The following is a 27,938-nucleotide window of genomic DNA, read 5'->3' as shown; positions in this document are numbered from 1 at the left end:
CTTGTTCTATGTCCACATACCAAAGGTTTGTTGATATTGCAACGCTCTAATTATGGTGTTATGGGTGTGTAATCAAGTTTAGCAACCTCCTTAAACCCATAAACTGACGCTTGAATGTCCCCCCCCCCCCCCCCCCCACACACACACACACACACACACACACTAACCTTCTCCTTCAAGTCTAGTATAAATTGCACACTAAAGTTACATAAACCTTGAAATTTCAAAATAGCTGAACACCAGCTTTATCGCAGCATGCAGTGCTATGTAACCAGATCTGCCCGCCTTCCTCAGCTCGTCTGCGGTCGAGTGTCCTAGAAACAGCTGTAATTACAGCGGCTAAAGGACTCTCTCCGTCATTTATGTCTTATGCAAATGCACAGGCATGCACACGGGCTGCAATCAGAGCATATACACACACACAGACAAGTACATTCCTTCTATCCGTTCTTGTCACAAACACTCACACAGCTGTCATCATAATACAAAGTAATTTGTCACATTGTCACAGAGAAGGCTAACTAATGTTTGAGCATTTTTGAAAAGCTAAATGGACAGCACAAACCGCCGGTTATACAATTTTTTGTAAATCACATCCATAACCAAGTAAACTCTTGCATTTTCAAATGACAAGTGAGTTACACAAGATTTTGGAGGACATGGTTCGAAACGCCTAGATATGACAGGGTACATAGCACTCCCTTGTGACCAAAATTCGTCACTGCAGATCACGCACTAGAGTGCAAACGTAAATCTCTACAGAGAAACAAGTGTTTTGGTTCTTACGTTGGATTTATTTTGCGTAACAGATGTGTCATGTTTGACTTGACCAATGCCAGAGCGTATTGTTAGGGAATCGTCAAGCAACATAATTGTATGCTATATCGTTTTGTTTATTACAGTTTTATACAACGTGCAACGGGGTATAGCCTATGATAGTGTAGCATCATATTATTAGATTAATGCAATACGGAGTTGAAAGACAGAAACAGGAAACAAAAAATTTTCTTGAAGGACGTCATTCAAGGGGCGTAATGTACTTTCCCATGACAGTGGTTACAATGTGTTGTGTTGCCGGGTGACAATAAAAATAAATGACAATCAAATGTAACAATAAATTATAATAAACAATATCAAGTCTCTTAATCAATCTAACCTTCTATGTTAGACTTGTTCACTTTTTCTAGGCAAACATTTTGGACTATATTTGTTGTGCTAAGTGTCTCTGTACTTTAGTTGACTGGCCTCTGGGTTCCAAATATCTGTCAACCTTCCAAAGCGCCGCGTCTTCTTAGAAGGACAGGCGCGAGCGCAATAATATGCCAACGGGGGTGTGCGTATGGTGAGCAGAGTGGAGCAGACGGATAGATATTCACTCAGACCGAGAGACAGATTTTGCCACTCCGAAGAGCAAAGACTACTAGCAATGAAAAAACAGGCTAAATAACGACCTAGTTCAACTTTGCAGATCATTTGTTGTCCTCTCTCCCACATTTTCTACGACAACAGCGGATGCATGTTGTAGTAGGCTATCATATCGATCTCAATTCGCGTGAGCGCAAGCCGCATAATCTTTTTCATAATGCGGGCGTGAGGGAGAGTAAACGTAGAACTAGGTAGGATAGCGGGAAGGGCTAGTGGTAAGCGGCTCACAGCCTTTACGAGCCGCAGGCTATAGTCTCCGCTAGACCGACCAAGAGGCGAAGAGGAGGGAAGTGGGCCGAGATACCAGTCAGAATGTCGAACCGAAAACACCGGGACAACCAAGAGATATGCGCCCGCAAGGTACGCGAACTCGCCCAAGCTGGAGTAAACAAACACTGCTTCGAGTGCAGCCAACCCGGGGTGACATACATCGATATCACCGTGGGCTGCTTCGTGTGCACGTCGTGCTCTGGAATGTTGTAAGTACATGAATACACATTGGAGAGGGGGGGGGGGGGGGGGGAATCAATATCTAAAATAGCCTGATAGTGTAGTCTGCCTTATTGGTTAGGCTACTATTGGGTCGAAAAGGTTATCATGATAGCCTAGCGTTATATTGTCATTATCATATGCTTATAAGCGTAACTGCAGATATTTACCATTCTAGATGCAACCATCTGTACATTTCAGTAGCGTAATTGTCAAAACGTTTTATATGGGCCATACTCAGGCAAGTGTAAAGCAGCAGGCAATGCGCAAAAAAATATTTTATGCAGGGTGTCTTCCTTCCTTCCTTTCATACATGTGTACTTCCTATCGAGAGTTCATAATTAGACTACTTTGTCATTTACAGGCGTGCCCGTTAATCGCGCTTGAGTTACGTTTCATTTCGTCATGGTCCAAGGTTTGGCGTTTCCTAGGCTATCCCGTACCGTAGCCCCTCCGCATGCAGAGCATAGCCTAGTCCAAGAGATTATAGGCCTATGCCATGCTACACTGGTCATTTCATAATAGCTTTCAGACGCCTGGTTTCAGATAAGAAGATTTCCTCACAGTCTCGCGCATTCTTTCACATTGAATAGTTAAGCACCGAAGAAAGAAACATGCATCCTAGAACACCCATGTTGTAAACTGTAGCCTAATACGTAATTATTCCGCACTGCTTGTTTTCACTGCAACCGCCTATTTCACCTTCCTGAACACCTGTCACAATCACCATGTGCATCCCCCCCCCCCCCCTTCTATCTGCTTTATTTTTTGTGTGATTTATCAGCATTAGAAGCACAAGGAATCTGGAATGCTCTCACTTGCGTGCACATGTTCCATTTCTTTTGATCTATTTCTCTCCCCATTTCTTTCTTCCTCAGGCGAGGACTCAACCCTCCCCATAGAGTGAAGTCTATCTCCATGACAACCTTCTCCCAACAGGAAGTGGAGTTTCTGCAAAACCATGGCAACGAGGTGAGTGGCAGATGAGCTGCATCTATTACCCACGGGGTCAGGTGGGCACGAGGGCGGGACTTGGGCTTGCCCCAGTATATTATTTCTCCATACACCTAGATCAAAAACCTCACCTTGATCATTCGACAATCTAATGGTCAAGTATATTTGAAAATATTCCTCTCACAATGAATTGGAAGAATAAAGATGAATGATAGTATTACAGTGGTATTAATAGTCTTATCATAAATTATATATGATCCTTAGTGGGCTGAGGCTAGGGAAGATATTTAGGTCGTATCTACAGTGTAGATTCATCAGTGTCTCGAGGTTATGGCAGGAGTATTATATCATACTCCTACATACTGTTCCTACCCATCCAGATGGGCTCTTCTGCAGAAAAGGTCCTATCTTTTCAGGGTTAGTAACTGCTGTGTCCCTTGTCTCGACCAGTCAGACCAGTCGAGCTCCTCTGCAAGACTGAACCAGAGCAAACTCTATAGCACATCCAGCAACTAAGCTGCACAGTATTTGGGTATGTGTGCGAGAGTATGTGCTGCTCTGAAAGATTCTTGCAAGATCATGTTAAACAGCTGCAGTACTGCAGATACATTTGGTATTCAGTGATGTGTGCATGTGATGATTCACATGTGAATATCTGATCAGGAAATGTGAGTCAAACGTATAAACTAGTGTGAGGGGAGGAAGAGATGTGTGTTATTCAACACCTTCATCATGACTTGGAATGTATGCCGAACATGATGGTGGCGGTGAATGTTAGATATTCATTTCAATCACTTGTACTGCCAAAATTTGGCATTTCTCCAGGGATGGTTTGACATTGTTATCTTGTGTGTGTGTGTGTGCGTGTGTGTATGGGTTGGTACACCCTTGTGTGTGTGTGTGTGTATGGGTTGGTACACCCTTGTGTGTGTGTGTGTGTGTGTGTGTGTGTGTGTATGGGTTGGTACACCCTTGTGTGTGTGTGTGTGTATGGGTTGGTACACCCTTGTGTGTGTGTGTGTGTGTGTGTATGGGTTGGTACACCCTTGTGTGTGTGTGTGTGTGTGTGTGCGTGTGTGTGTGTGTGTGTGTGTGTGTGTGTGTGTGTGTGTAGGTTGGCAGGAGGACTTGGCTGTGTGCGTTTGATCCAAAGACAGACGGGTGCTTTGACACAAGAGACACCCAGAAACTGAAAGAGTTCCTTCAAGACAAATATGAGAAGAAGAAATGGTAAATGCTGAGAAAACACAGTACTAGATCTACACACAGATCATTATTTACAGTATTGTATACTTATTTAGTGCGCTAAAATGACTGTAAAACGTGGATGGTGAAAATGTTGATCACATTCCATTATATTCCATTATAATTCCAGATAATTTGAGTGTCTTTTTTTAATTCTTTTTTTAGGCATTTTTCCAAGAGTAAGAATTGTAGGGAAGTGGAGGGTCCCTGGGCCTCGGGGGTCCAGGTATTGCCTCCAGCCCAGGGACCCCTGCCTGCTCAGGCCCCCTCCCACTCCATGCCCCCCACCGCAAGACCCACACGGACACTGGTGAGAGACTGTAACTGGGGGAGAGAGAGGGCGAGAGAGAGAGATGCTTTTGGCCTAGAGACTATCTTAGGAAGAGGGGTGGGAAAGAGGGGGAGCGTTGGAGAAGTGAGAAAGATCATTTCTGACAAAAAGGCAGATTGGATTGAACTGAGAGAGACTTAAAGGTAGAAAGGTGGGAAGAAAGAGAGTCAGAGACAGACGGGCAAGTCATAACAACCTCGAGCCAGGAGGGCGAGAGAGAAAGAGACTGAAGAGAAAGATCAAAAAGAGAGAGAGGGAGTGATCTCAGAGAGAGATAGAGAGAGGGAGATAGCTCAGGGTTAGAGAGACCAAAGACAGAGAGCGCTCAGAGAGTTAACCCAAGCGGTGGTGTACTAAAGACAAGAGGCAGGTGACCAGATAAAGAGCCCCAGGAAGTTCTGCCATCAAAGCTACATTGGTGTCAATAATAGATGGGAGCTCAGCGGAGGCCCACAGTGTGACTGGTTCTCCCTCTGTCGCCCACCCTACAACCCCCTCCCACACCCCCTCACCACACCACACCCCACCCCCCTCTCCTCTCCCTCTCCTCAGTCCCAGTCCCAGTCCCAGATCTCCTCCTGGGACCGGGCGCCCCTCGCCGTGTCCCCCGCCGATATGAGGACCGATGTCTTCACCGCTCGGCCCTCGCGATCCCAGAGCTTCAGAGACCCCCCAATGAAAGGTGATGACTCCGCCCCAAGGATTGGGGGAGAGAGGGGGCTGTTGAACAGAGACGGGGGTGTCATGCCTGAAGCAATATTTGTATTTACTGTGTTCACAATCTTTGTCTATCTCGCTCTCTCTCACCTTTCGTCTCTTTCTCTTCTTCTCCCTTACCGAATCTCTTTATATCTCCATTTTCTCTCTCTCTCTCAGATCCTCTTCTTTGTGGAATAGAGAGACAGCGTCCAGGGTCTCTCTCCTCCGCCATGGGAGCCCAAAGTCACACCCCTTCATTTCCCGCCCTCCCCAGACCCTCAGGTACCTTTTTATTCCCCATCAGAGCCACGATCAATTGAACATCCTGTTGTCCTTGCTTGTCTCCACAACGACATGTTTTCATCTTCCCTCCCCCCCTCCCCCATCCTCAACCCCAAACTTTATCTCTCTCTCTCTATCAATCCTTATCTCGTTTATCCTTCAGCCAGTAGCACTTTCAAAAACAGCTTCACTTTAGGTAAGCCACCAACCGAAATACTGATTTTGAATGAAAACTGGATGGCTGTTATGAAGTGCTTCATAACAAAACAATATTTGAAGGCTGTATTACATTATTTATAAATACGGAGATAAATGAGGAGCATCTTTCAGTAGAAATATGGTAGACTACAGTGGTGGAATAGAATTTCATAGTTCTACTCTATCATAATAATAGTTAGCATTATTTTCAGGCCTTCCTATGCTGATGGCTAGCTAAACAGTGCTAAGCAAGCAGTTCTTCTTAGGGTTGATATTTCCTCTTCATCAGTTAGCTTCAAACTTCAAAGACCCAGATCTGAGGAGTGGCCAAGTCAAGGACAGAGAGAGAGAGGCCGACCGTATCCCCAGAGAATAAAGAACAAGTTTTGAAGTTGAATGCTATTTTTAAAGGAATATCCAGTAACCCAGCCAAAACAAGCCCTGTGATATTTCACTCTGTTGTTGAACATTACTGTGCTAGCCAGTAGTACTATGTAGGTCACTTAATCACAACCATTAACATTCCAGTGAAAAGTATTCTAGGAAGTATGCAGTGATGCTGCTCTGATTGTCCAGGACAAACTTTATCTAGGATATGTGTAACAGATCTACTTTAAGCTGTCTTGATCTTCTACACAGTCAATTCCTGTGAGAATCTGATGGCATGCAATGTGGCTAATGGGGGTGCAGTTGACCGTTTATTTTTAGGAGTATGTGTTCACAACATGATAAAAACGTCCTGCATACTGCCATCCCCTTTGTTATAACGTATTCTGAAAAAGACAAGCAGGAGCCAGGGGTCCAAATCCACAGACGTAGGTTCAGGAGCGAACTGTTGGAATATGTCTACCAGTGTTAGGAGAGCATGGAAACGTCCCCAACAATGATTAGGGGCAATGCAAGGAAAGTGTTCATGTTTGTCCCCACCAGTGTTCAAACCGAACCTAGACTCCCTTGTCCAGGTCACTCAAGGGTCTTAAGACGGCCATCTTTGTTTTGGTCAACAGCAAGTCGTACGGTGTCTGCCTCGGGTGGCTCGGCACCCTTCAGGGCCTTCCCCAAGTCTCTGAGTGTGGACTTTGGGGGTCTCGGCCAGCAGCACGGTGCCCTCAGTGTGCCCCCCCAGGCCCCCAACTCAAACCCCCAGGACAGGTATGCGGCGCTGTCTCAGCTAGAGGGGGTCTTCTCTGACGCTTCTCCCGGCACTGGTAAGGGTAATGAAAAAGAGTGTACGTGTGTGTGCATGCGTCAGTGTCAGGGTGCCATGTTTGTGTAGTGGGGAGAGAGCGAGAAAGAGAGGGGGGGGAGCTAAGAGGGAGAAACGGGTATGTGCTCATTGATGTTGCATAACGTCCTTACTCTAAATGCCAAGGCTTTTAGCAAGTGAATTATCCCCATTGTGTGGTCTGCTCTTGCCGTACCACACAACTGTGTTGCCACAGAAAGACTTTGAAATAAAATATAATGCATTGTTGTGTTTCATATATTATATTAAGAAGTATTATATATGAAAAGTATTAAACATTGACGTTCACAGCAAAGTGTGAAATACATGTAGGAAAAGATCACTTGCGCATGATTGAAACTGCTTCAGGGATTTCTTCATGCTTCGTTGCGTTCTATCCTGCAAACTATCATCGAGGTATTGATTTGATTTCATAGACCTTGGCTTAGATTAATAGTATGCTTAACTATCAGATGAAGTATTTCCCCAAAGTGTTTAATGTGAACTCTAATGATGTGCACACCTTTAAGAAACATTGAAAACTTTGAACCCTATTTCTCAAAACAACACAGTTGCACTTGATCCCTGAACTTACGTTGTGATTTTCTAGCGCCACCCGGTGGATTGCCGCAGTACAGCACCCTGTTTGGAAACAGGCTGTCTTCTAGCTCAACCCCTGCCAGGTAATTTCAGTTCTGTAAATTTTTTTTTTTGTCTCAGCCAATGTAAAATATTTAGTTGAAATGTCAATTTAATGTATTGTGCCATAAACAAAAGTTATTTTTTTTAATCCTCCACCTAAGCTCTCCAGGGGTAGAGACTGCCTCCAACTCCCAAACATTTGCAAGTAGGTACTTTCTTTATATCAATATTTTGAATGTTGACTGTCTGCTATTTTCACTTCCTTTCAATCATCAAAACATTCAACACATTCAAATAAAGTATGAATCAGTGACTAACACAATATGTTTGAGCACCGACAAAATGGTCAATGAGTCATTGCCCCTAGTCATGAATGTATCCTAACCGACTCACTTGTCTTTTTGTCCACCCCTCTGTTTCCCTGCGTCCCTCTCTGAGTCTCAGATTTCCCCAACCCATTCAGCTCCGGCTCTGGCTCCACTTCCCAGCCTGCTCTCTCCCCCAGTAACCCCTTCAACAACACCTCGGGAGGTGAGATGGGCTCAGTCTCAATACTCTGGAGAGGCCCCCCTCTCCCAGCTCGTCTCTTCGCATATTGAGATGCACCCCGTCGTTTGCTTCATTTGGATTGGTGGCTAAAATGAACTATTTGCTTATCCTGTGTGTAACACAACACCCTGCATCTTGTGATTCTATAGGTGACGCTGGGGTGTTCACCTCCTCAGTGTTCCTCCCCTCGGCTACTTTTCCCTCTCCCGCATCCCAGAATGCATTTCCCCATGAGCAGACCAGCAACCAGGAAGCCAATGGTACAAAACATCTATCGAATTTACTATTTGTATTCAACTGCATTTCTCTTTTGCGATCCATACAAATTGTGTACCGCAGGCAATTTCCTACAATACACAAGTAACCCATGCCAGAACGTGAGCACAGATCTAGCCATTTTGCCTGCAGTTTATGAAGAGTATATCGAGTTGCCAAGAAGCGCATGGCAGTGCCGTTGTGTTCTGCAGCTGCCTCCATGGCATGTCAGCCGTATGTGTTTTGGCCAAGTATCAAATGAACGCAGTCTGACAGTCTCTAGAGCACCAGCTCCTAGTTCTAATAATTCACTTTCACAGCAACCCCCCAGACCTCCAGAGTACCAATTCACACAGGCAATACACATTCAGTTCTTCTTACAGTATGCTGCCAATGTTGCTGTTTGGTCACAAACACAGAGTAGCAGTCCTCACATTGTTCAATTGGTGCTTGTGTCTGACATATCTCTCTTTGGGGCCGTGTGTGTGTTTCGGTACTTGCAGGTTTTGCCTCATTCCCTGCCCCCGAATCTCAGCCCAAAGTTCCTCGTCCAATGTCAGTGAACCCCTTCACGGTGAGTGCCCCCTCACTTCAGACCCCCAACAGCAACAAGATGCTCCTCTGCAGCACTTGAGGAAATGGTTTGGAACGGCATCAAACGAACGGCTCAATGCAAGAGGAAGTGATGGTTATTCAAGAGTTCCCATTTTGCCAGAATGGTAGCTGGTGTGTAGTAACTCTGCCCCCCCCCCCCCTCTCTCTCTCTCTCCTTCTCTCAGGGGAATGTTTACCCCAGCAGAGGAACCTCACGAAATCCTTTCATCTGATACGGGTGCCCGTGGGCCTCTCAACCCACCCACCTCTGGGAACAGGGGGACGGGGGGGATGGGGGGGGGGGGCGGGCGGCGTGGAGATGAAGGGTGAACTTGAGGCTGCTGCCATTTCAATGCCTCTCCATTCTTTTCACTCTCAGTGAGAGGTCTAGTATTCAAGCAGACCCCCTGTGTGTCCTGTGTTCACGTGTCCGTGTGTTTCTGTGTGTGTGCGTGCGCGTGTGGAGAGAATGCGCGTCGCATTAAATGTGCATACAGTGTCCGACTTGTGTGTGTCTGTATAAGAGAGAGGATGCGTGCGTGTCCATCGGTGTTTTTTTTTCGCGACGCATAAATCCAAGGTGTTTGTTTAATAATACTCAGAACCTACCTTCAGGGCTCTGTCTGGGTCATGGCCTCCGGATGTGTGTGTGTGTGTGTTCACCACCTCGACCAGAGAAACAGACATTCACACCCATTGCTGCTTCCTGCTCCCATCTCCTGCTTCTGTGCAACAACCTGCCTATCAGTTACATTGTACTGTATGTCAGCAGTTTTTTTAAGTCTCAGATAATAAGGTACCCAAACCCGCCAAACACTACCGATTAGCCAGTTAGAAAAAGGAGATTTGCAGCTGAGTAGTCAGTTAACGAGCCATGAGAGGTTCTTAGTGACGGTTATGCCAGCCTTAATAACCTCCTAATGCATGTGAATAGGAGACCATAACAAGACAGGCTTCTACCAACATGTACTGTGGGTGTGTGAACATGTGGGACATATGTGTTTTGTTCTAATGTCGGGTTTCGGTTAGGAGAATAATTTGTATTACAGTCTCAGGCTGCATGCGCTTGGAGGGCTACAGAAGATGCTATTGAATGTAAAAGCAATTTTAAAAATGTATATTTCATCTCTTCATGCAATGGACCAAATGTTTCTTGTTGTGTTGGGTGACATGGAGGTGCAATACTTTTTTGTTTCATGAGCAAAAAAAAAGATCCATTTAAGTCTTTGTAATGAGAAGGATTCATGTTCATAAAATCAATTTGTTGCTTCTTTACAGTCTTCAGTCTATGAATTCATTAGAGGCGAAAGCTGTGTGCAAGCATCTGTGTGTATGCAGAAGCTGTCCAGTAGCGTAATGACGTTTATTAACCGGCAGATGACGCATGCGTACAATAATTTTTGACCTTGTGCAGAAGGTTACATATCATATTGCATAATCCGTCACAAAGACAGACAAAAGTACATTTTGAGATATTTTCTTAATACGTGCCTCACAATAATAATAACAACAATAAGTCAGATATTATATGTATTTGTACACTGGAATGTGTTGAATGCATTTTTGACCTTGGGTTAAATATTGATCATATGAAAATGTATCAAAGCCTGTTGTTTCTCTCGTAAACCAATTAAATCCATCACTCCTGCATGGGCATCTTAAAATAGTACAACTGTCAATTAAATCGGGACAGCCAAATTGCCAGTCCTTTATGAGTACTGGCAGGATGACATGTGAGGTTTCAAACTTCAAATAAACTTGTCAAAACAGAAAATCGACAGCAATCGCCATAACTTGCACAATATTGACTACAAGCGATGCGACTGGGTTCATAAGAACCAAACGGCAAATGAAATTCGATTCCCATTCCGCACTAGTTTCAAACGAGCCTCACTCTCACTCCTCCTCTCACTACGGGCTGGCTTGACTGACAGTTTACCACAGTAGCTCCACGCAAGGGGTGGGGGGCAGTGGAGGGAGAAGTCGGCACTGTGCAATACAGTAAATAAGATTAAAGTACTGAGCCTCGAAATAGTAGTAGCAGACTGTTTCGTGCAGACGTTGCCTCATGTGCTCAGGCTTGAAAACTCGTGGAGAGACCGTCTAAATTGGAGCTACACTCTACAGTCAGAGCGACAGCTAGCTAGCTACTATTTTCTTTCTGAAGATTGTGCTGGACCTCTCTCCCTTGCATGCATGTGTCTAAGGGAGGGAGGGAAGCGTGATTGAGGATGATTTGAATTGCCCTGCTCCCTTGTTGAAATATTTTACAGTGTATAAGATAAGTTTACATTTTACCGGGCAAACAAGACAACTCTTGTGCCATGGAGAGCCAAGCAACCGAACCGCAGAATTACGAGGACGTTCGGAAGAGCGGCTACCTACGAAAACAGAAATCCATGCACCGGCGATACTTTGTGCTCCGGACGGCCTCAGAACGGGGCCCGGCCCGGCTCGAGTACTATGAGAGCGAGAAGAAATTCCGTGGAAAGGCACCCATTCCTAAAAAAGCCCTGGTACTTGAAACGTGCTTCAACATCAACAAACGGGCTGATTCGAAAAATAAGCACATGATAGTGCTGTACACGCGGGCGGAGAGCTTTGCCGTTGCTGCAGAGAACGACACTGATCAGGACGAATGGTACCAGGCCATGGTGGATTTGCAGTGCAAAAGTAAGTCAGCCAAACTAGCCTGCCTGCATGAGTACTCGAGCCCCATATGCTTAGGATCCGCGGTGCGGTGTCGTGTGAGTGAACGTGGCAGGAGTGCTGCACTAACTGCAAATTGCTGTGGATCAATTCAAGTACTCGTTTGTGTTGATTCTACTTTCCATTAACGTAATATTCTAGAGTTCCAGATTATGAAATACACCTATTTGTTTTACAATGACTTCACCTTTATGTCACCCTCGTTTGCATCACAAAGCGACACGCTGTTTTGCAAATATCGGGTTAATGTTGTACGACACTAAGCATTTGGGGCTTTCGGCACCAGCAATCCATTCTACAACTCACTTTATTGCTCGCACCGTCTACAGCATTAGCAAGTTGCGTAGGAAATGCATGCAAACGAATGTTTTTAACGCAAAGCTCCGTGAAAGCACCGTTTAAATGCAGGGCAAACAAAATATGTACAATCTTATCGAGTTGGAAGGTCCACATGAGCGGCAACACCCTGGTAACACGCCGTAGCCCCCTATCGTGCTCCTCTCACTTCTCAAGTGAAACAAATACATGCCAAATAGTTGGTGGTTTTGCACTGGGGCTTTAAAGAACCATCCTGTTCATTGGTGACAAATTGTGCCCCTCTCCCCCTTCATTCCATTAAATCAGGACATTGCCCAAACACATCCAAATGTCTCTGTCCTGTCTCTCCTTGTTGACTTTGTATGTTCTCCTTTTTTTCTGCTGACAAATCATTATTAGGTTAGGCATTGATCACATACAGGGAAAGAACAATCAACGGTGCCAGAGAACAAGTTAAGACCTGGCTAAAGTCAAGAACAATTTCTGGGCACAGGGAGAAATAGGACTAATGGATTGGATAATATACTGCTCTACAATTGTCATCTCTTTGAGCATAGTCTGCTGGTTGTGGATGTTGCACAAACTATGAAACCCTATATTGTACATTTCAAAATATCAGATGTTGTGTAAAACGTTGTGCAAACATAACCGAAGGAGCAACCAATAGCTGTGGCCATACCCACTAATCACCAGATTTCCCTGAGTGTTTCTAAACCAAGGGACAGCCTATGTGACCACATGACGCAATCTTGGCAAACCTAGTTACGGGTTCAAGGTACTCGCACCTGACCTGACAGACTTGTTACATAAAAGTGCTGATTGTGGGCCGCATTTAAAACCAGGGAGGGAGAGCAAGACAAAGCCGCCGTCATCCTTGAAGAGTTGATGTGTGTCAGTCCTCATCCACAGCTGCCAACAGTGGACGAGAGTCTGCAGCTGCTCCGGGGGGGAGGGGGGGGGTCAGATGGCTGAGCGGTTAGGGAATCGGGCTATTAATCAGAAGGTTGCCGGTTCGATTCCAGCCCGTGAAAATGACGCTGTGTCCTTGGGCAAGGCACTTCATCCTACTTGCCTCGGGGAGAATGTCCCTGTACTTACTGTAAGTCGCTCTGGATAAGAGTGTCTGCTGACTGTAAATGCACTGACATGGCATAGGCTGTTACTTACCCAAATTAGGAATATTCAATGCTGAACATTTCGGAAGCTTTCTATCTGTGATTTGAGGATAACTTCCACCCTTCTTAAGCCAGGCCCTGGAGGAAAGAAGATTTAAGCTGACAAAGAACACTGTTTATATTTTAAACCAACAGATTAATTTGTAAAAGATGAAACAATATTTTCAAAGTTCAGATTTTGGGGGAGTACAGGGAGGGTAGGGAGAACCAGTTTTGGGCCGTAAACCAATCTCCAGAGCTGACTAAGTCAACAATGCTGTGTCTGCTGTTCGTCTGGTTAAACAGTTTTTACATCTGTCTTTGTTATGTTGTCTGATGTTAAACTGTCCATAGGTTTGTTTGAAGCACTATTGAATGACAGTATAATCTCCTGCTTTCTCCAGATCCCATCATCCTTTGATGCTGGTTCAGGGTTCGAGTGTGGTTCTCTAGACGATGGTCTGGAGTTACTTTTTCAACCAGTAGCATGCATTTTCTCACAGCCCATATTGTTGTGTTCCTCTGACATACAATTTGCATGTGTCTTGTGAAATTGTGCGCCTCATCTTGAAAAATCTGAAGTGTAGCCAAACATTTGATTTACAACAGTTCGGTGAAACATATATCTCTTCCTCCATGATATGTGACTGGCCTGGATAAGGCTCCAGCTCACGAGAATTTGCCACTGAGCACATACACAGCGAGGCTGAGAACCCCCTTGAGAAGGTTTAGAGAGACGGAATAAATCCAAAACTTTCGGTCACAAGATTATTGGTCACATTTTGAAATAATAAAGGCATAGGGCCTCTACTGACTATTATATATATACATATATTCGATTGTAAGTTCATCCCTAATTTTATCCGGTGCTCACTTTTTTTTTATGGGGGCAATTGCACCGTGAACTTTTATGCCGGTGCATCGATGCGAATCAGTGATTCCTAGCATCCCTAACACACACACGCACACACAGATACACCTTTGCATATCCCTTGTGTTATCTTCGGGTCATTCTGACCCATCAGTCATTGTGACCCACCGTCGTATTGTGACAACTTTACCACATACAAAAACAAAGTGAAGCATTTTCTTTTAACCGTTGGGCTGTCTCAGACCCCCCACATTGCAAAGGTTAAAATATTTTTTTTATTTGTTTTTGTATTGGGTAAAATTGGGTAAACACAACGATGGTTCGTTATGAACCTTTGGGTCATGTGACCCGAAGGCAGCACGAGGGTTAAAACACTGGGATTGTGTCCATCACAACGCATGTGAATACCCTCCCACACTCTGACAGCATAGGAACATATCTATGGGTGGAGCCTGGGTCTTCAGAGCTGCATCCAAGTTAGATGAAAGTTTATGGGGTAACATGAACCGTCGACTTAACTATAGTTAGACGAGGGGGTAAAGTATTCACAACCCTGCAAGCTGGCATGAACAAAACGGGAGCATCGGGGGGAGAAATGCTGCATAGCAACACACACGCTGTCTCTTTCCTTTCAATTTGATATCTGTGTCAGTCGTATGGCTGTGTAAAGCAGCTAAAGGTTGTCGGTCCTGTGGCTGGGGGCAGAGTGCTGTGTTGCCTATGACATGCTGTAGCTTGAACCAAGCCTTCCTTCAGGAGCTAGTGTATGATTCTGAGTCGGCACGGCAGGAGGTAGTCATTAAGCTGTCTGTTTTAGATGGATAATATAGACAAACTTAACTGTGTGCCTGGAGCACCCCACACACACACACAGTCTTACACACAAGCGTCTAGATGTGCTTCTATATATATGTGTATATATAGGCCTAAACAGAGAAAAAACGGCCAGCAGTGCAGTAGATGTCAGCGTGCCCGCAGCCTAGTTTCAGTGTGGGCCGAGCGGCCGTGCTGCACTGCAGGCCTGCAGGCCTTACCTGAAACGGCCAGCGAACGTCCAATATCACGGCCGTCTCCCGCGGCCGCCTGTAATTACACAAATACAGACCAGCTGCCGCGCGCAGATATTGGGATCTTTGTTATTTATTCAGCTGTTCAGAGTTAAGCCGTCGGACCAGTGAGTACAGTATCAAGCCCTAGGGCAGCAGTTTACTGAACTATTAGTATTCACTGGAGTGAGTGGAGGCTAAGATGCAGTATTAGGAGTAAGGCCCATTATGGTTTGAGAAGCAAATAAGGTCTTCTTGCCTGTAACACCACTTCAAGGACTGTTGACCAGCAGTGCACAACGACACAGTGTGAATATAAGGTCTTGTAGTGAGGGGAAAACGAGACTGCGCTGCTGCTCACTGGGATGTGCAAACACACCCAGACGTAGTTTGTGGGTCTTTGAATGTGTCAAAGTCTGCTGGTTATATCCAAATTATAGGATCTCCATGTACTCCACTCTGAAGGGCCTTATCTAACACCAAACGAGGCTCATACCCTGTTAAAAGTAGCCTTCCCAGTTTAGTCCAAGTAAAACATCACCTTGGAGGACCCTCTCAGCTTGGCTCTGCTTGTAGTATTTATACCTCTCCAGTCAGCCCACGACCCAGTTACTCTTCCAAGCCAGTGTCAGTGTGATCTCATGTAGATTTCACTGGTGGCTGGGTCCAGCCAGTTAGCGAGGTGATTAAATGTTAAACCCCCCCCCCCCCTAAAGCGCTGCTCATCTCCCTAATTAGCCGGTAATTATTGTCTCAGGGTCAGGAACTGATGGAGCATGTGTGGGTGTGCTAGCTTCCCAAGCCACTAACTCAAGCTAGCCTAGCCCATAGCCCAGCTCGTAATTCTTAACTGGCTGGGCTATTTTAGCTGCTAAATCCGGGGTGAGCCGGATCAGGCAACCAGTTCCACCTTTAGCCCCGGCTGCACTATCATCTCATGTTTACTAGAAATAGTTTTTTTCCTCACATTAACACCCTGTAATTTCATTTAACATGTTGGTTTGGCCATTTTTCCTTTTTTATATATATATATATATATATAGAGGCAAGAAATGTAACAGCGCAATACTGTTAACTACTTCTGAGAATAGGAAGCTACTGAATGAGATCAACCAAACTCTATGTAGGCCACCAGTGGCCCACCAGAGATCTGGTTGCTGTGTTTGCATCTTTGCCAGATAAGTAGTCTAAAATCTATATGGAGGAAATCAATACGTTTCCCATTGTGATCGACAGAGAGACAAGGCCAGAGGAACCAATCTACTCAGTCGATGCACGTCCATATGCCACAAGGGCACAAGTCAGCAGAAGAGGCATTGTAAGCCATGATTTTGATCCCCATATGTTGATACACACCCTAATCGAAATGTATTTTCAAAATATATATATATATATATATATTAGTTTCATTTTGATAGTTAAAAAAAGCGCTGTATATCATGTCGTCCAATGGATTAGAGGAATCAAAATTGGATCGACCTTTGGAGGAAGCAAATATGCCCTATCTCTAATTTCGAGAGCAGCGGCGGCTGTTTGAGAACAGTTGAAACTTCCACATGCACAGTTTGTCCTTTCTCCTGTCTTGGTCTGTGAGACGGGCATCGTTGGCAATGTTTACCTCAGGATTTGGCCAACTGTCAAGGTCCAAGATGGCTGGCAGTCTGACTGCGCTTGGCTGGGATGAGGTGCCTTTTGGGGGGGGGGTAGAAACTGCGCTTTAGCTAATCTTCCGACTCACTTTCATGTGGCTCTTCAGGGACAACAAAGAGGAATACATCTCTGATAATTGTGCACACGTCTGTTTGTGCATGTGTTCATGCATGCCTGTGTGTGTGTGCCTTAATAACAAAAACCATATGTGTGAAATGAACCTCAGGGAGTTGGTTGGTGTGTGCGTGTTGTGTTTCTGTCCCCCGAGGTCAGGAAAGCGGGATCAGGAGAGGGTGGGGCAACAGAGGCGGAGATGGGGGAGTGCAGGAGTGGAAGAGACAGACTGGGACACGATGGCGCGAATTAGATATTTTTAAGGAAGGGGGCGGTGGGGGGGGTTGGTTTAACTTCTATTGACCATGGCTTACACACACACACGGACACTCACAGCTGTCCCTTGTCTTTTCACGCTGGTAAATCTAGTGGGAGGAGAGGAAGATTTAGCAAAGAAAGGTTGAATATTGGGTGCTAGGATTTAGGGGTCCATCACTCCACTTCTTTGCCCAAATATTATAGAGCAGCATGGTGTCTTGGGGCAATGAGATCACAAACTTGAAACAGGATCTGGTGGGAAGGGGCCTTTTCATTGCCAGAGTAGCTGTTTGAGATTTACAGACCGCATTAGCTAACTAAGAGTGGGGTGGAAACATTGAGAAATTCACAATAAACTTGAATTATTTGAGATTCTTAGAGTTATGTTATGTTTATGCCTGACTATGTTAAAAGCCATCACCTTGATATACCCCAGGGAGGTTACATCACACTAACTTTGATGACACTGGACTGAAGTCTGGTAAAGATAAGAGCTTCTAACACAGGTCTCTTGAATCGGACTGATTTACTGTCCTAGCTAAGATCATGCCTTTCCACACCTTACAGCATAATTGGATAGTTCCTTGCTGTGTGCTAGGCTTACACCGGACCTCACAAGTGTATCCCTTCCCCCAACTACGACACTTACCCCACAACTTGGCGCAAACCCAAAACACAAGACTACACGCGAGCTCGCGTCTGAACGGTAACCTGCTCCGTGTCCATACCGTACCAGTACTGCCTAGTCCACTCTAAGTGTGACCTACTTCTACCAGAGCTAATGGAAGCGGCTCGTCAATATCCCAGCAGCCAGCTGGGCCAACCACGCCTATGGGTTCATGTACTAAAGGGACAAACAGACCTTATGGCCCCCGCCATAAAAAGCGTCATCGATAGGAAGGCTAAGGGAAATACCAGTGTATCATAGAGCCAACGAGGCATAATCACTCTCTCAGTTCTATTTGATGACCTGCTGTGGAGTCATGGGGTTAGCTTAGTCTATATGCTAATACCCATCTCTGGAGAGGCAGGGTAAATATTCTGCATGAATGGAGTAGTATGGGTCAGACCTGGAGCGTAGAGCCAGAGATCAATTTAAACGTTGTCGGAAGGTTGATGTATGGTCGTGATAAAGAGACATAAACCTCCCCGTACATGTAAATAAAGTAGTGTCACTGCTGCATGAGTTGTGTGTTTCCAGGTTGAGGTTTTATTACCCCCTTGACCCATGGTTGTAATTGATGTTCCTTGAAAAAGGTTGGCGTCTACATTGGTTGCTAAACCACTGTTTGTCATTGGGATATGTACAGGATGTGTTGGCTCCATGCAAGTTGCAGCCAGCTTAATATGTAGAGGATATAGGATCTTGTATTGATCCCAGGGGATGAATTGCACAAAGAGTGCAATTCACCCTGTAGGCCTATGTGTACAGACGTCTTAATTCATATATTGGATGTTGGTCGCTGGCTTGCCTCATGGCTTCAAACATCCATTTAGACATACAGTATGCAGTGGAGTGTGTGAGCAATGCTGCTTTGCTTTGCTTCCTTGTACGTACGTGTAGGGACAAAACTGGAGTGTGTCAAAGCCTTAAGGGGTGTGATAAATGACCCTCTGTGTTGTCCGAGGGCTTGTTTTTTTGGTGTTTAGCTGACCACATGCGGGTACAATTTGACAGCAGATTTACCCTTTTAGTTGCGTGTGGTACAAAACAGCTCCTGCTCCTTCACAGTGACTTTCTGGCCCTGCAAGAAACGGTACCACCCTGCCGTGGAAGTCCCTGAGAGAGAAGGCAGCCCATATCTATAATTTATACTGTTCTGTGTAATGTCAAACCCTCCAGCTAGTGGAACTTCCGAAAAGGTAGTTTTACAACGCTGCTTAAAGAGTTGGGTTTTCGTGGCCATCTTGAACAAAGCTCGTCAGGTCGACTTGTGTGGTTTTCGACGGCATCGGTTGCTTTCCGACTGACTGCGTGTTCATCAAAGGTGTGTGTGTGTGTGTCGTATGAGTCATTAGCAAGACCAAGAGGCAGGACCCGTGGTCTTGCGTGGCCACCCAGATCAAAGTGATGCGTAATGCTGAGGTGGCACACGCACACAGGGCTAAGTAGTGAGGATGTATCCATAATTAACAGCACTTGTGCCGCGCAGATAACCGAAGAGCTCTTCAGAAGACACAAAAGAAAAGAAAACACGAAAGATCAAGCAGAAGGACTCGCATGTTGGGTGGTTTCAGGTCATGCTTTCAGGTCATTTGCGTTTGTCGTTTGTTCGCGACAGAGGTATTGTGTGGTGGTACGTCGAGTAACGTTGGTACATCGAGTAACGTTTTTTTTCTGTGATGTTTCTATTGACATGCTGTTCTCTCTCTGTACTGTCTCCCTTTTTTCAGGGATGTATTTCATCCTGGCTTCCTTTTCATCTCTCCCTCTGTTCCTTCCCCCGAAATGTCCTAACCATCTCTTTCCTGTAGTAAATCTAAACCCAGCTGGTATGGCAATACACCAGACACATACACACACACACAGCGGTGCATTAAATAGTCATGCGTGGCCCAGAGTGAGTCATCTAATGTGAGGGACGTGCCTTGTACTCAGCCACTAAACAGTATTCTCTCTCCGAGCTTTCGGCTCGTCATGCTAACAAAACAGCCCTTGCTATTATGGTTGTCCCTTGAAGTAGCAGTTCCATCATGCAGTTGAGAGAAATAAACGGAGAGGAACACACACATTCAGACTTCCCAGTCTGTGACTACAACGAAATGTTATGGATGAGGGTGCAGGGAAAAGTTAGTCATAAAGTGTGTGTTGTCTTTTGTGCATGCCGGCGGTTTTTGTCGGCATATGGTTGTGATTGCAAAGGCATGGAAAAGGAACACACACACTCAAGTATATAGGCACATGGAAGGTAGTGTTCCCGGCACGTAAGTGACCTTTTAAGTAGGTAATAATGAAAACAGGACATAATTTGTACATTGTTTTGGCTGCGATACCACACGTTCCAGTCAGCAACAGGAATGATACAACTTAGCCTAGATGTAGATTCCCGCTCAGTGCTTTAGTGAGGGTCGCTAGCTCGCCAAATTATCAGGGAACTTAGTCAAAAACCTTGTCTAAGCAGGTGCTCATACCATAGCTGGTCTGACTGTCTATCTTTCACCATGACTGAAAGTCCTTGTTCCTCATGAGAGCAGGTGAAGGCACAGACACGGGGGGGGTATTGTCATGCAGTTGCTTAAAACCTTTTGAATGGAGTCTATAAGAGGGGAGACTACAAGAGGTTGCTTGAGCTTTTTTGCCGCCTCGACATTTTCCTTTTTTTCCACCATAGTTTTGACTACCCCCTCCCCCCTTACCCCGAGTCATTGCCCTTATGAAGCCTACCTTGAATACCTCTGTAGATGTTTTTCCATACAGGTGTGTGTGTGTGTGTCACCCTGAGTTGGGACAAGCAGGTGTAAGGGTTAGCGTGAGACACAAGCAGCTGCATGCTCGGGTGAAGAAATAGGTGGTACAGAGTTTGCGAAAAGCACAGCATAGACACAATAGCGGCTCTTTGTTCTTGTCCCAGGTGTAAATAATGGTGCTTTAACCTCACATTCCTTCTGGCCACTGATGCCCGACAGTCAAGTCCTCCAACACAGTGAAGGGTAGCTTGTCACTAGCACCCTTATTTTACAAATGTATGTATATTTGAGCATATTTATTATTAAATTTATCTTTTTTTGGGGGGAGGGGGGGGACATTTAATTGACCAAGCCAGCGAACTAAGTATTATTTATGGAGTATAAATGGAGCCCTTTTCTTCTTTCTCCATCTCCATTCCTTCACCTACTCTTTCCCCTCTCCTCTCCCTCTCTAGGTAAGACCCCAACTGACAGCAGCGGTGCGGGGGACTATGGTGTGCCCAACCCTGGCCCCGCCTTCAAGGAGGTGTGGCAGGTGAAGGTGTGGCCTAAGGGCCTGGGCCAGGCCAAGAATCTGGTGGGCGTCTACCGGCTGTGCCTGACGGAAAAGACGGTGAACTTTGTCAAGCTCAACTCGGACGCCGCCGCCGTGGTGCTGCAGCTGATGAACGTGCGGCGCTGCGGACACTCTGAGAACTTCTTCTTCGTGGAGGTGGGCCGCTCGGCCGTCACGGGACCGGGCGAGTTCTGGATGCAGGTTAGATTGAGTGCTTGCTGATTTTACGTCTCCCGTTTCTCTTTTATCGATACGCCCGTCGACTGAAAACGATACGCATATCCCCTTGTCATCTTCCTACGCGTGCATAATGCATAAGCCCATTCTCGATCAGTGTACTTAACTATGAGTTTGTAGGATGCGTGACTGTTGTTCGCTAGTCTCGTGTTACATGTGATTAGTACTTGAGTGACTGAGACAGAGGATCGTGTCTCGCTGCAGGTTGATGACTCTGTGGTGGCCCAGAACATGCACGAGACTCTTCTAGAAGCCATGAAGGCCCTGAGTGAGGAGTTCCGCCAGCGCAGCAAGTCCCAGTCCAACTCCGGCCCTGGAGGGGGCGCCACAGCCTCCAACCCCATTAGCGTCCCGTCTCGTCGGCACCACCCCAACCCCCCACCGAGCCAGGTGGGCTTCACCCGCAGGCCCAGAACTGAACCCCCCGTAGGGGCGAACGGGACGGGTGGAGGGGGGAATAGCGCCAACGCCTCCCCCACGCCCCGACACAGCTTCCCCAGGTCTCACTCCACCAGCGACAGCAAGGGGGACGAAGGGCCAGGCAGGGGCACGGCAGCCGGAAGCCCCACTACGAACGGCTCGTGTTCCACCACGCCCATTCTCAGGTCCAAGTCGGCACGCTCTGCCTCGACGCCGGCCAAGAACCCCCTGGGCCTGATGCGTTCCATCTCCACGCCCACGCCCTCGCCGGCACCCAGCCTCTCCTCCAGCTCCGGCCACGGCTCCGAGTTCGGAGGGGTGGGGGGAGCCACGGGCGGAGGGGGAGCTGGCGCCTACACCCGCATTATCTCGCAGTGCACCTCCGTGTCGGGCTCCCCCAGCGACTATGGCTCCTCGGATGAGTACGGCTCCAGCCCGGGCGAGCACTCCCTCCTGGCACCCTCCCCCGGCCTGCCTGGAGGGTCTGTGGGCAGCCTGGGGGGCCCGTCCCTGGGCGAGGAGACGAACTACATCCTAATGGGTCAGCGTGGAGGTGGTGGTGGGGGGAATGGTAATGTTGGAGGCCCTACCTCCAGCTCCTTGCCTGGTGCTGGAGCTCCCTCCTCCAGCTCCCAGCCCCAGACCAGAAGGGTGCTCCGCCGGTCCTCTAGCCGGGAATGTGAGGCCGAACGCAGGCTGCTGAGCAAGCGGGCCTCCCTGCCACCCATGGCACTGGAGAGGCTGGCCCCGCGACTTCGCAGGGGGGAGGAGGAAGAGCCCGACGAGGACGCCGACGACTACGCCATCATGTCTCGGAGCACCAGCCGAGAGTCCTTCACCACCACCTCTTCCTCCTCCACCTCCTCCTCCGCCAGGAAAGAGTCAGGGATGGCAGCGGGAGGAGGCGCAGGCTACCTCGACGTTGCAGGGGAGATCAAAGCCGAAGGAGGCGGCGGCGGCGGAAAGATCATAGGGGCGGATAACGGCTACATGTCCATGTTGCCAGGGGTTACCGCTCCCCCCGTCTCCCTGTCCCACTCGCTGTCCGTGTCGGACTCGGAGTCCAAGCCCACTGACGACTACATGGCCATGACCCCCAACAACAGCGTGTCGCCGCCACAGCAGATCCGCCCCCCGCCAGGCTCCGACGGCTACATGATGATGTCACCCAACAGCAGCTGCTCCCCTGACCAGCGGGGTGGGCTCGGCGGCGGGGCCTGGATGGGCAGCGGCAGCGCCGACAGCCGGGTAGGCAGCGACTACATGAACATGTCGCCCATCAGCGCCCGCTCAGCCAATAGCAGTCCGCCGCCACCGGAGCACCCCTCCCAGATGGACCATCAGCCCCCACAGCCGGCGCCCAAGATGGTCTACTCCTTCTACTCCCTGCCCCGCTCCTACAAACACATGCCCTCGAGCGGACACTTTGAGGAGGGGCCGGGGCGAGGGAGGAGGCCCAACGGGAGCAGGGGGATGGGAGGAGGCAGAGCGGCGGGGGGACGCGAAGACCCGTGTTTGGGGGGAGGGGCAGCGGTTGGCCGCCATTTCTCCCTCTCCTCCTCCTCCTACTCGTCCAGCTCAGCCAGCAGCGAGAGCTTGGGGGAGAGCGACGAGCGTGTGGCCCAGGGGGCAGGCCCCTCTGCTGGGGAAGCCCACTCCAAAAACGCTGGGAACCTCCAGCAGCGTAGGGGATCCGCAGGGCCCAAGCGGGGCCAGCAAGGGACCGGCCGGACCAGGCCCGTGAGCCTGTTTGTGGACGTGTCCAAAGCCAACACCCTGCCCAGGGTCCGGGAGAACCCCCTTGCCCCGGAGCCCAAGAGCCCTGGCGAATACGTCAGCATCGAGTTCAAGGGGGAGAAGAGCCTCCGCGGTGGGGTTAGCGGGGGGGGCGGGCGAGGGAGGGGTCTACGCCACGGCATGTCCTTGCCCCATGGCTCCACCCACCAGCGGCCCCTTCACCGCCCCGCCTCCTGCCTGGGGGGGTTCCTCCCTCTGTCCCACAGCCCGTCCACCCCCGTCACGCCTCCTTCTGGCTCCGAGTATGTCAACATGGACCTGGGCCCCTCTCCGTCCCCCTCGCCCCTCTCTCTGACCCCCCTGGGCTTTCCTCCGTTCCCCACCCCTCTCACGCCCCCGGCTCTGGCCGCGGTGCCCAAGGCAGACGAGCGCAGCGCTGCCCCCCAGGAGGACGCGTCGATAGGGGCGGAGGCAGGGCGGGGGAGGGGCAGGCAGACCGTCCTGTCCGTGTCGGAGTCGGAATCGCCACGGTCCTGTGGGGACTACACTGAGATGGTCTTCAGCCTGAATAACAACACCATCCCCAGCTTGTCCGATGTCTCTCCCGAAGTCCCCTCCCCCTCCAGGCCCGACACCACGGGACTGACCCTGGGGCTGGACTTCCCTCTGGCCAAACCTGGGCCCAACCCAGACCACGGCGCCAAAGTGATACGGGCCGACCCCCAGGGCCGCAGGCGTCACTGCTCCGAAACCTTTCTGGCCTCGCCCTCCCTCCCTACCGCCTCTGCATCCTCCTCCTCCACCGCCTCCCTGTTCCCTGAGCAAGCCCAGGCCGTGGCTCGCAGACTGGGCTTCGACAGCATGCTCTGGGGGCCCGTGGGAGACCCGCCCACGCCGTTTCTCCATCCCTCGCCGTCCTCCCAACCCGCCGCCCAGGCTTCGTCCATAGAGCAAGGCCTCAATTACATAGACTTGGACTTGGCCAACAAAGAGAGCCCTCATTCGAGCCTGGACGGCTCCTCCAACAGCCTGGCCGTCCCCTCTCGGCTGTACTCGTCCGTGCTGAGCAGCGGGCCGCTGGCAGGCATCGTTGGGACGGGGGTGGGGGCGGGAGCGGGGGGTGGCGGCTCCAGCCTCAACACCTACGCCAGCATCGACTTCTACAAGTCAGAGGAGCTGCGCACGCACCAGAATGGAAGCAAGGACGGCACAGGTGAGCGGCACTCTCTCTCTCTTTCACTCACTCTCTCTCACTCTCACTCACTCTCTCACTCACTCACTCTCTCTCACTCTCTCTCTCTCACTCACTCTCTCTCACTCTTTCACTCTCACTCTCTCTCTCTCTCTCTCTCTCTCTCACTTTTCCACTCTTCCACTGTCCCCCACTGTCCTGTCTGCATTATTCAGATGAAGTAGAGTGTCTTTCTTGGTGCACCAGTGAGATCGCTGCCCCCTAGTCCATCTATCCGTCAGGTCTATATTCAGTTTCTCCTGGCGCCAGATTATCCAGCCGCCACCCCCAATCAGATTTTGATTACCGTTTGTGTAATCCTCAATCGGAGACGTACGGGCTCACGGCTGCTCCTTAAGCCAGTTGAAGTTCAAGGCGGGCAGGGAGACTTATTTATTCACCAGTGGTTTTGTATGGCCGTGTGGAAGAGACAACCTATTGGAATATGGATTGTTATTTTATCACGGATCATTAAAAAGGAAACAATAAATGCCAAGAGATTCTATTGTGGCATTTACAACAAAGTGGACTCACAAAGTAATCTAATCATACCGTGACTCCCCTGTATTGCTGTCAACCTTTTTGAGCTGAAATTTATATAAATGATTAGTATAAGTAGGAAATTAATCTATAGCTCACAATAGCTTATTGTCTTGGCCAGAGGCCTACATTCTGGCTAACGTTTTATCGAAGAAGACAAGTGTTTCCTTTCAGAGCCACTGTCTGTCTTAAATCAGCTCATTAGAACGGCCCGCCTGCAGCTTTTGTGAATAAAGACCACCATTTAACAGCAAGGCAGGATTTATATAGAGGTAGGTAAGTGCTGAGTCGTGTAGCCTTAGCATTAGCTAATACGGTTTTCCAAGAAAATACAGCCCCCAGTGGAGAATGCAGCCCTAGCTAGTCTTCCCTGTTGAACTTTTAATTTAAATGAGCAAGCACACTTGGGGGAGGGGGTTGGGGGGGGGGGGGGGGGGGGGGGAATGTTGCACGTTGGCTGTGAATGTTGAGATGGGGCCAGCGTTTCCCTCACAGGGCTCCCAAATGCCTCTGTACGGCGTTCCCTCCTCCTGTCATCCCTCCATTCCACCGCCCCCTTTTTTCCTCCAATAAATGCTCCTTTTGTTCGGGTGTTTCTGCTGTGTTGGGTTGCCAACCCTCGGCCGGGCCGAGCCAGGGCCTGCAACGGGGCTCAGCGACACAATCTCCCCATCCATCTCACTCGTTCGCTCCCTCCCTCCCCCCCCCCCCCCTCCCTCTCTTTCTGACTCTCCATTTGGGTCCCTCGCTCGTCTCATCTCTCACTCGCCATCTGTGTTCACGCTCACCTTTTCTCCCCTCCTCCAAATCTCCCTCTCTCTCCGTTTCCCCATTGTGTCTCGGTTCGCCCCAGAACGATGAGGGAAGGCAGTTATAAATAGATTTTCGGGAGAGCTGGGGAAGTCCCACTTTTGCTGTGCGGCTGAAAGCAGCTTTGAGACCGAGCGAGAGAGAGGGAATGGAAAAAAAAGAAAGAGCGAGAGACAATAAGACAGACAGAGGGATGAAGGTGTCTGTTGGCCCACACACAGATTGATCTCTAAATGACAGTGACGTTGGGAAGCAATTCATGGTCTGGCCTGTGCTCATATTTAGCCATACTTTATCGGTTAACAAACTTTGATCCTCGGTAATTGGAGGGATTTTTCCGCTGGCATGCACCCACCAGCTGTGTGTGCGTGTGTGTGTGTGTGAGCACCCAAGTGTGTGGTGAACAGGGTCTACAGTGAGTGCTGTAGTCAAGGGAAGGGGCAGTGAGGCGGTATCTTTTTACCTACATGTGACATGTTTGTTGCATGTACCTATATAGCCTAGTGAGTGTGAACACATGCAGGGTTTTTTTTAATGGGAGGTCTGTATATTGAGCGATGACTGTAATATCACCCTGACACTTGGTATGCACGTGTTGTACTTTTTGCAGAGATGCTTTTCTGTTCAAACGAAATGGCTCGGGGTGCAACATTTGTTTACCAATGACTAACTTTTATGTGTGCTTTTCTTGAGTGCCAAAAATGCTATCTAATTAGCCACCACGCCCCTAAAACGTTCCAGGAAAAGCATGTGAGATTCTGTAACTCATTTTCCCAGCTGTCCCTTTGACCCGCCAATTACCATGTTTTGCATCGGTACCTTGTCATTTCCAATCCAAATGAATCGATGTTTACTAATGACTCCAAGGCACTTTCAGTGCCCAGTCTGACCTTGTGTTCTTCTGAGCACCTGACAATAAACAACTTGAAACTTGTGTTTGGGTGGAAAGCAATGTTTCTAGCCCAAACTAACACCCTAGCCCAGCCTAACATACTTACCGTATCCCAGCCAAACATACCCTACCCAAACCTAAACCTAGACACAGCCATCTGCTTTTACGTGGAGCTGTAATGTTAGCTTGCTTCCTGGCTTGCTGGATGCAGTTGGCACACTCTCACCTCCTCAAAGCCCCATGCCACATGGGAAGCTCCTGGGGAGGCACTTAAGCGGTCACAGGCGCTGCTCAGGGGCACACACACACACACACACACACGGTACAGTTGGGAGTCGGACGGGGGGAACAATAGGAGCAGTCGTCCAACTTGAGGAGACGCGCACACCTTTCAGCTGGCACCCTGGTGTGGCCGCTCACCGTGTTAAGTGATGATGTAAGCTGTGGCAGTTAAAGATGTCTCTAATCCCTCTCCCTCTTCTCACCTAAAAGAATGGCCCTCTCTGTTGTTGGAAGCTACAGTAAATCGAGACGTTTTGAACATTTTACATTTTACATTTAGTCATTTAGCAGACGCTCTTATCCAGAGCGACTTACAGTAAGTACAGGGACATTCCCCCGAGGCAAGTAGGGTGAAGTGCCTTGCCCAAGGACACAACGTCAGGTGGCATGACGGGGAATCGAACTGGCAACCTTCGGATTACTAGCCCGACTCCCTCACCGCTCAGCCACCTGACTCCGCTGTGCAGACACTTTTTAATCGTTTAACGTTGCTGACATTCTCACACACATTCACCCACAGACACACACGTTTGGTACTAACACACACACAAAGTTAGCAAGCCCGGTACAATTTGCGGTGTACTTCCGTTCAATGAGTGTTTTTACGTAACCCGACGGTGAACCAGCATTGCCGTGGATTACACCGGAGAGTCCACAGACTAAACCAGACCAGGGCGACTTATGCTGTTTTTTAATCCCCACAGTTACCAAACACACTTGACTACAGACACTGCCCCGTCGACCTGTTTGGGGTCACTTCTAATCTCCCCGTCCAGGACATGGCCAAAGATCTTAATTGTGAAACTGAGTAGGTTGT

General features: G+C 48.4%; 2 protein-coding genes across 8 annotated transcripts in view; both read left to right on the top strand.

Annotated features, from left to right (window-relative positions):
• The first annotated feature begins 1,431 nt into the window (after nucleotides 1–1,431).
• On the top strand, nucleotides 1,432–9,160 carry agfg2 (ArfGAP with FG repeats 2). Of its 7 annotated transcripts, none has more exons than XM_067261243.1 (14): nucleotides 1,432–1,785; nucleotides 2,793–2,886; nucleotides 3,983–4,098; nucleotides 4,279–4,423; nucleotides 4,997–5,126; nucleotides 5,321–5,425; nucleotides 5,589–5,621; nucleotides 6,631–6,837; nucleotides 7,459–7,531; nucleotides 7,652–7,695; nucleotides 7,929–8,021; nucleotides 8,189–8,299; nucleotides 8,798–8,868; nucleotides 9,074–9,160. In XM_067261243.1, exons 2-14 carry the CDS (start codon nucleotides 2,833–2,835, stop codon nucleotides 9,119–9,121), a joined length of 1,230 nt encoding a protein of 409 aa, XP_067117344.1. In that variant the 5' UTR covers nucleotides 1,432–1,785; nucleotides 2,793–2,832; the 3' UTR covers nucleotides 9,122–9,160. The 7 variants fall into 7 exon arrangements, with proteins under 7 accessions (XP_067117344.1, XP_067117345.1, XP_067117340.1 ...); XM_067261244.1 differs by having other exon boundaries at nucleotides 1,432–1,904; nucleotides 5,003–5,126; nucleotides 7,935–8,021; XM_067261239.1 differs by having other exon boundaries at nucleotides 1,432–1,904; nucleotides 5,003–5,126.
• A 1,761-nt stretch (nucleotides 9,161–10,921) lies between these two features.
• Nucleotides 10,922–27,938, top strand: part of si:ch73-335l21.1 (insulin receptor substrate 1-B) — a 31,322-nt gene continuing 14,305 nt past the window's right edge. Inside the window, exons 1-3 of the mRNA XM_067261460.1 lie at nucleotides 10,922–11,561; nucleotides 20,872–21,173; nucleotides 21,414–24,579. Of these exons, the coding sequence (XP_067117561.1) occupies nucleotides 11,213–11,561; nucleotides 20,872–21,173; nucleotides 21,414–24,579 (3,817 nt within the window). The 5' untranslated portion in view covers nucleotides 10,922–11,212. The remainder of the gene's footprint in view (nucleotides 11,562–20,871; nucleotides 21,174–21,413; nucleotides 24,580–27,938) is intronic.

This window comes from Osmerus mordax, chromosome 23 (genome assembly GCF_038355195.1).
Source record: "Osmerus mordax isolate fOsmMor3 chromosome 23, fOsmMor3.pri, whole genome shotgun sequence".
In the NCBI taxonomy this organism is placed as follows: Eukaryota; Metazoa; Chordata; class Actinopteri; order Osmeriformes; family Osmeridae; genus Osmerus; species Osmerus mordax.
This window is presented reverse-complemented; position numbering and strand designations above follow the sequence as displayed.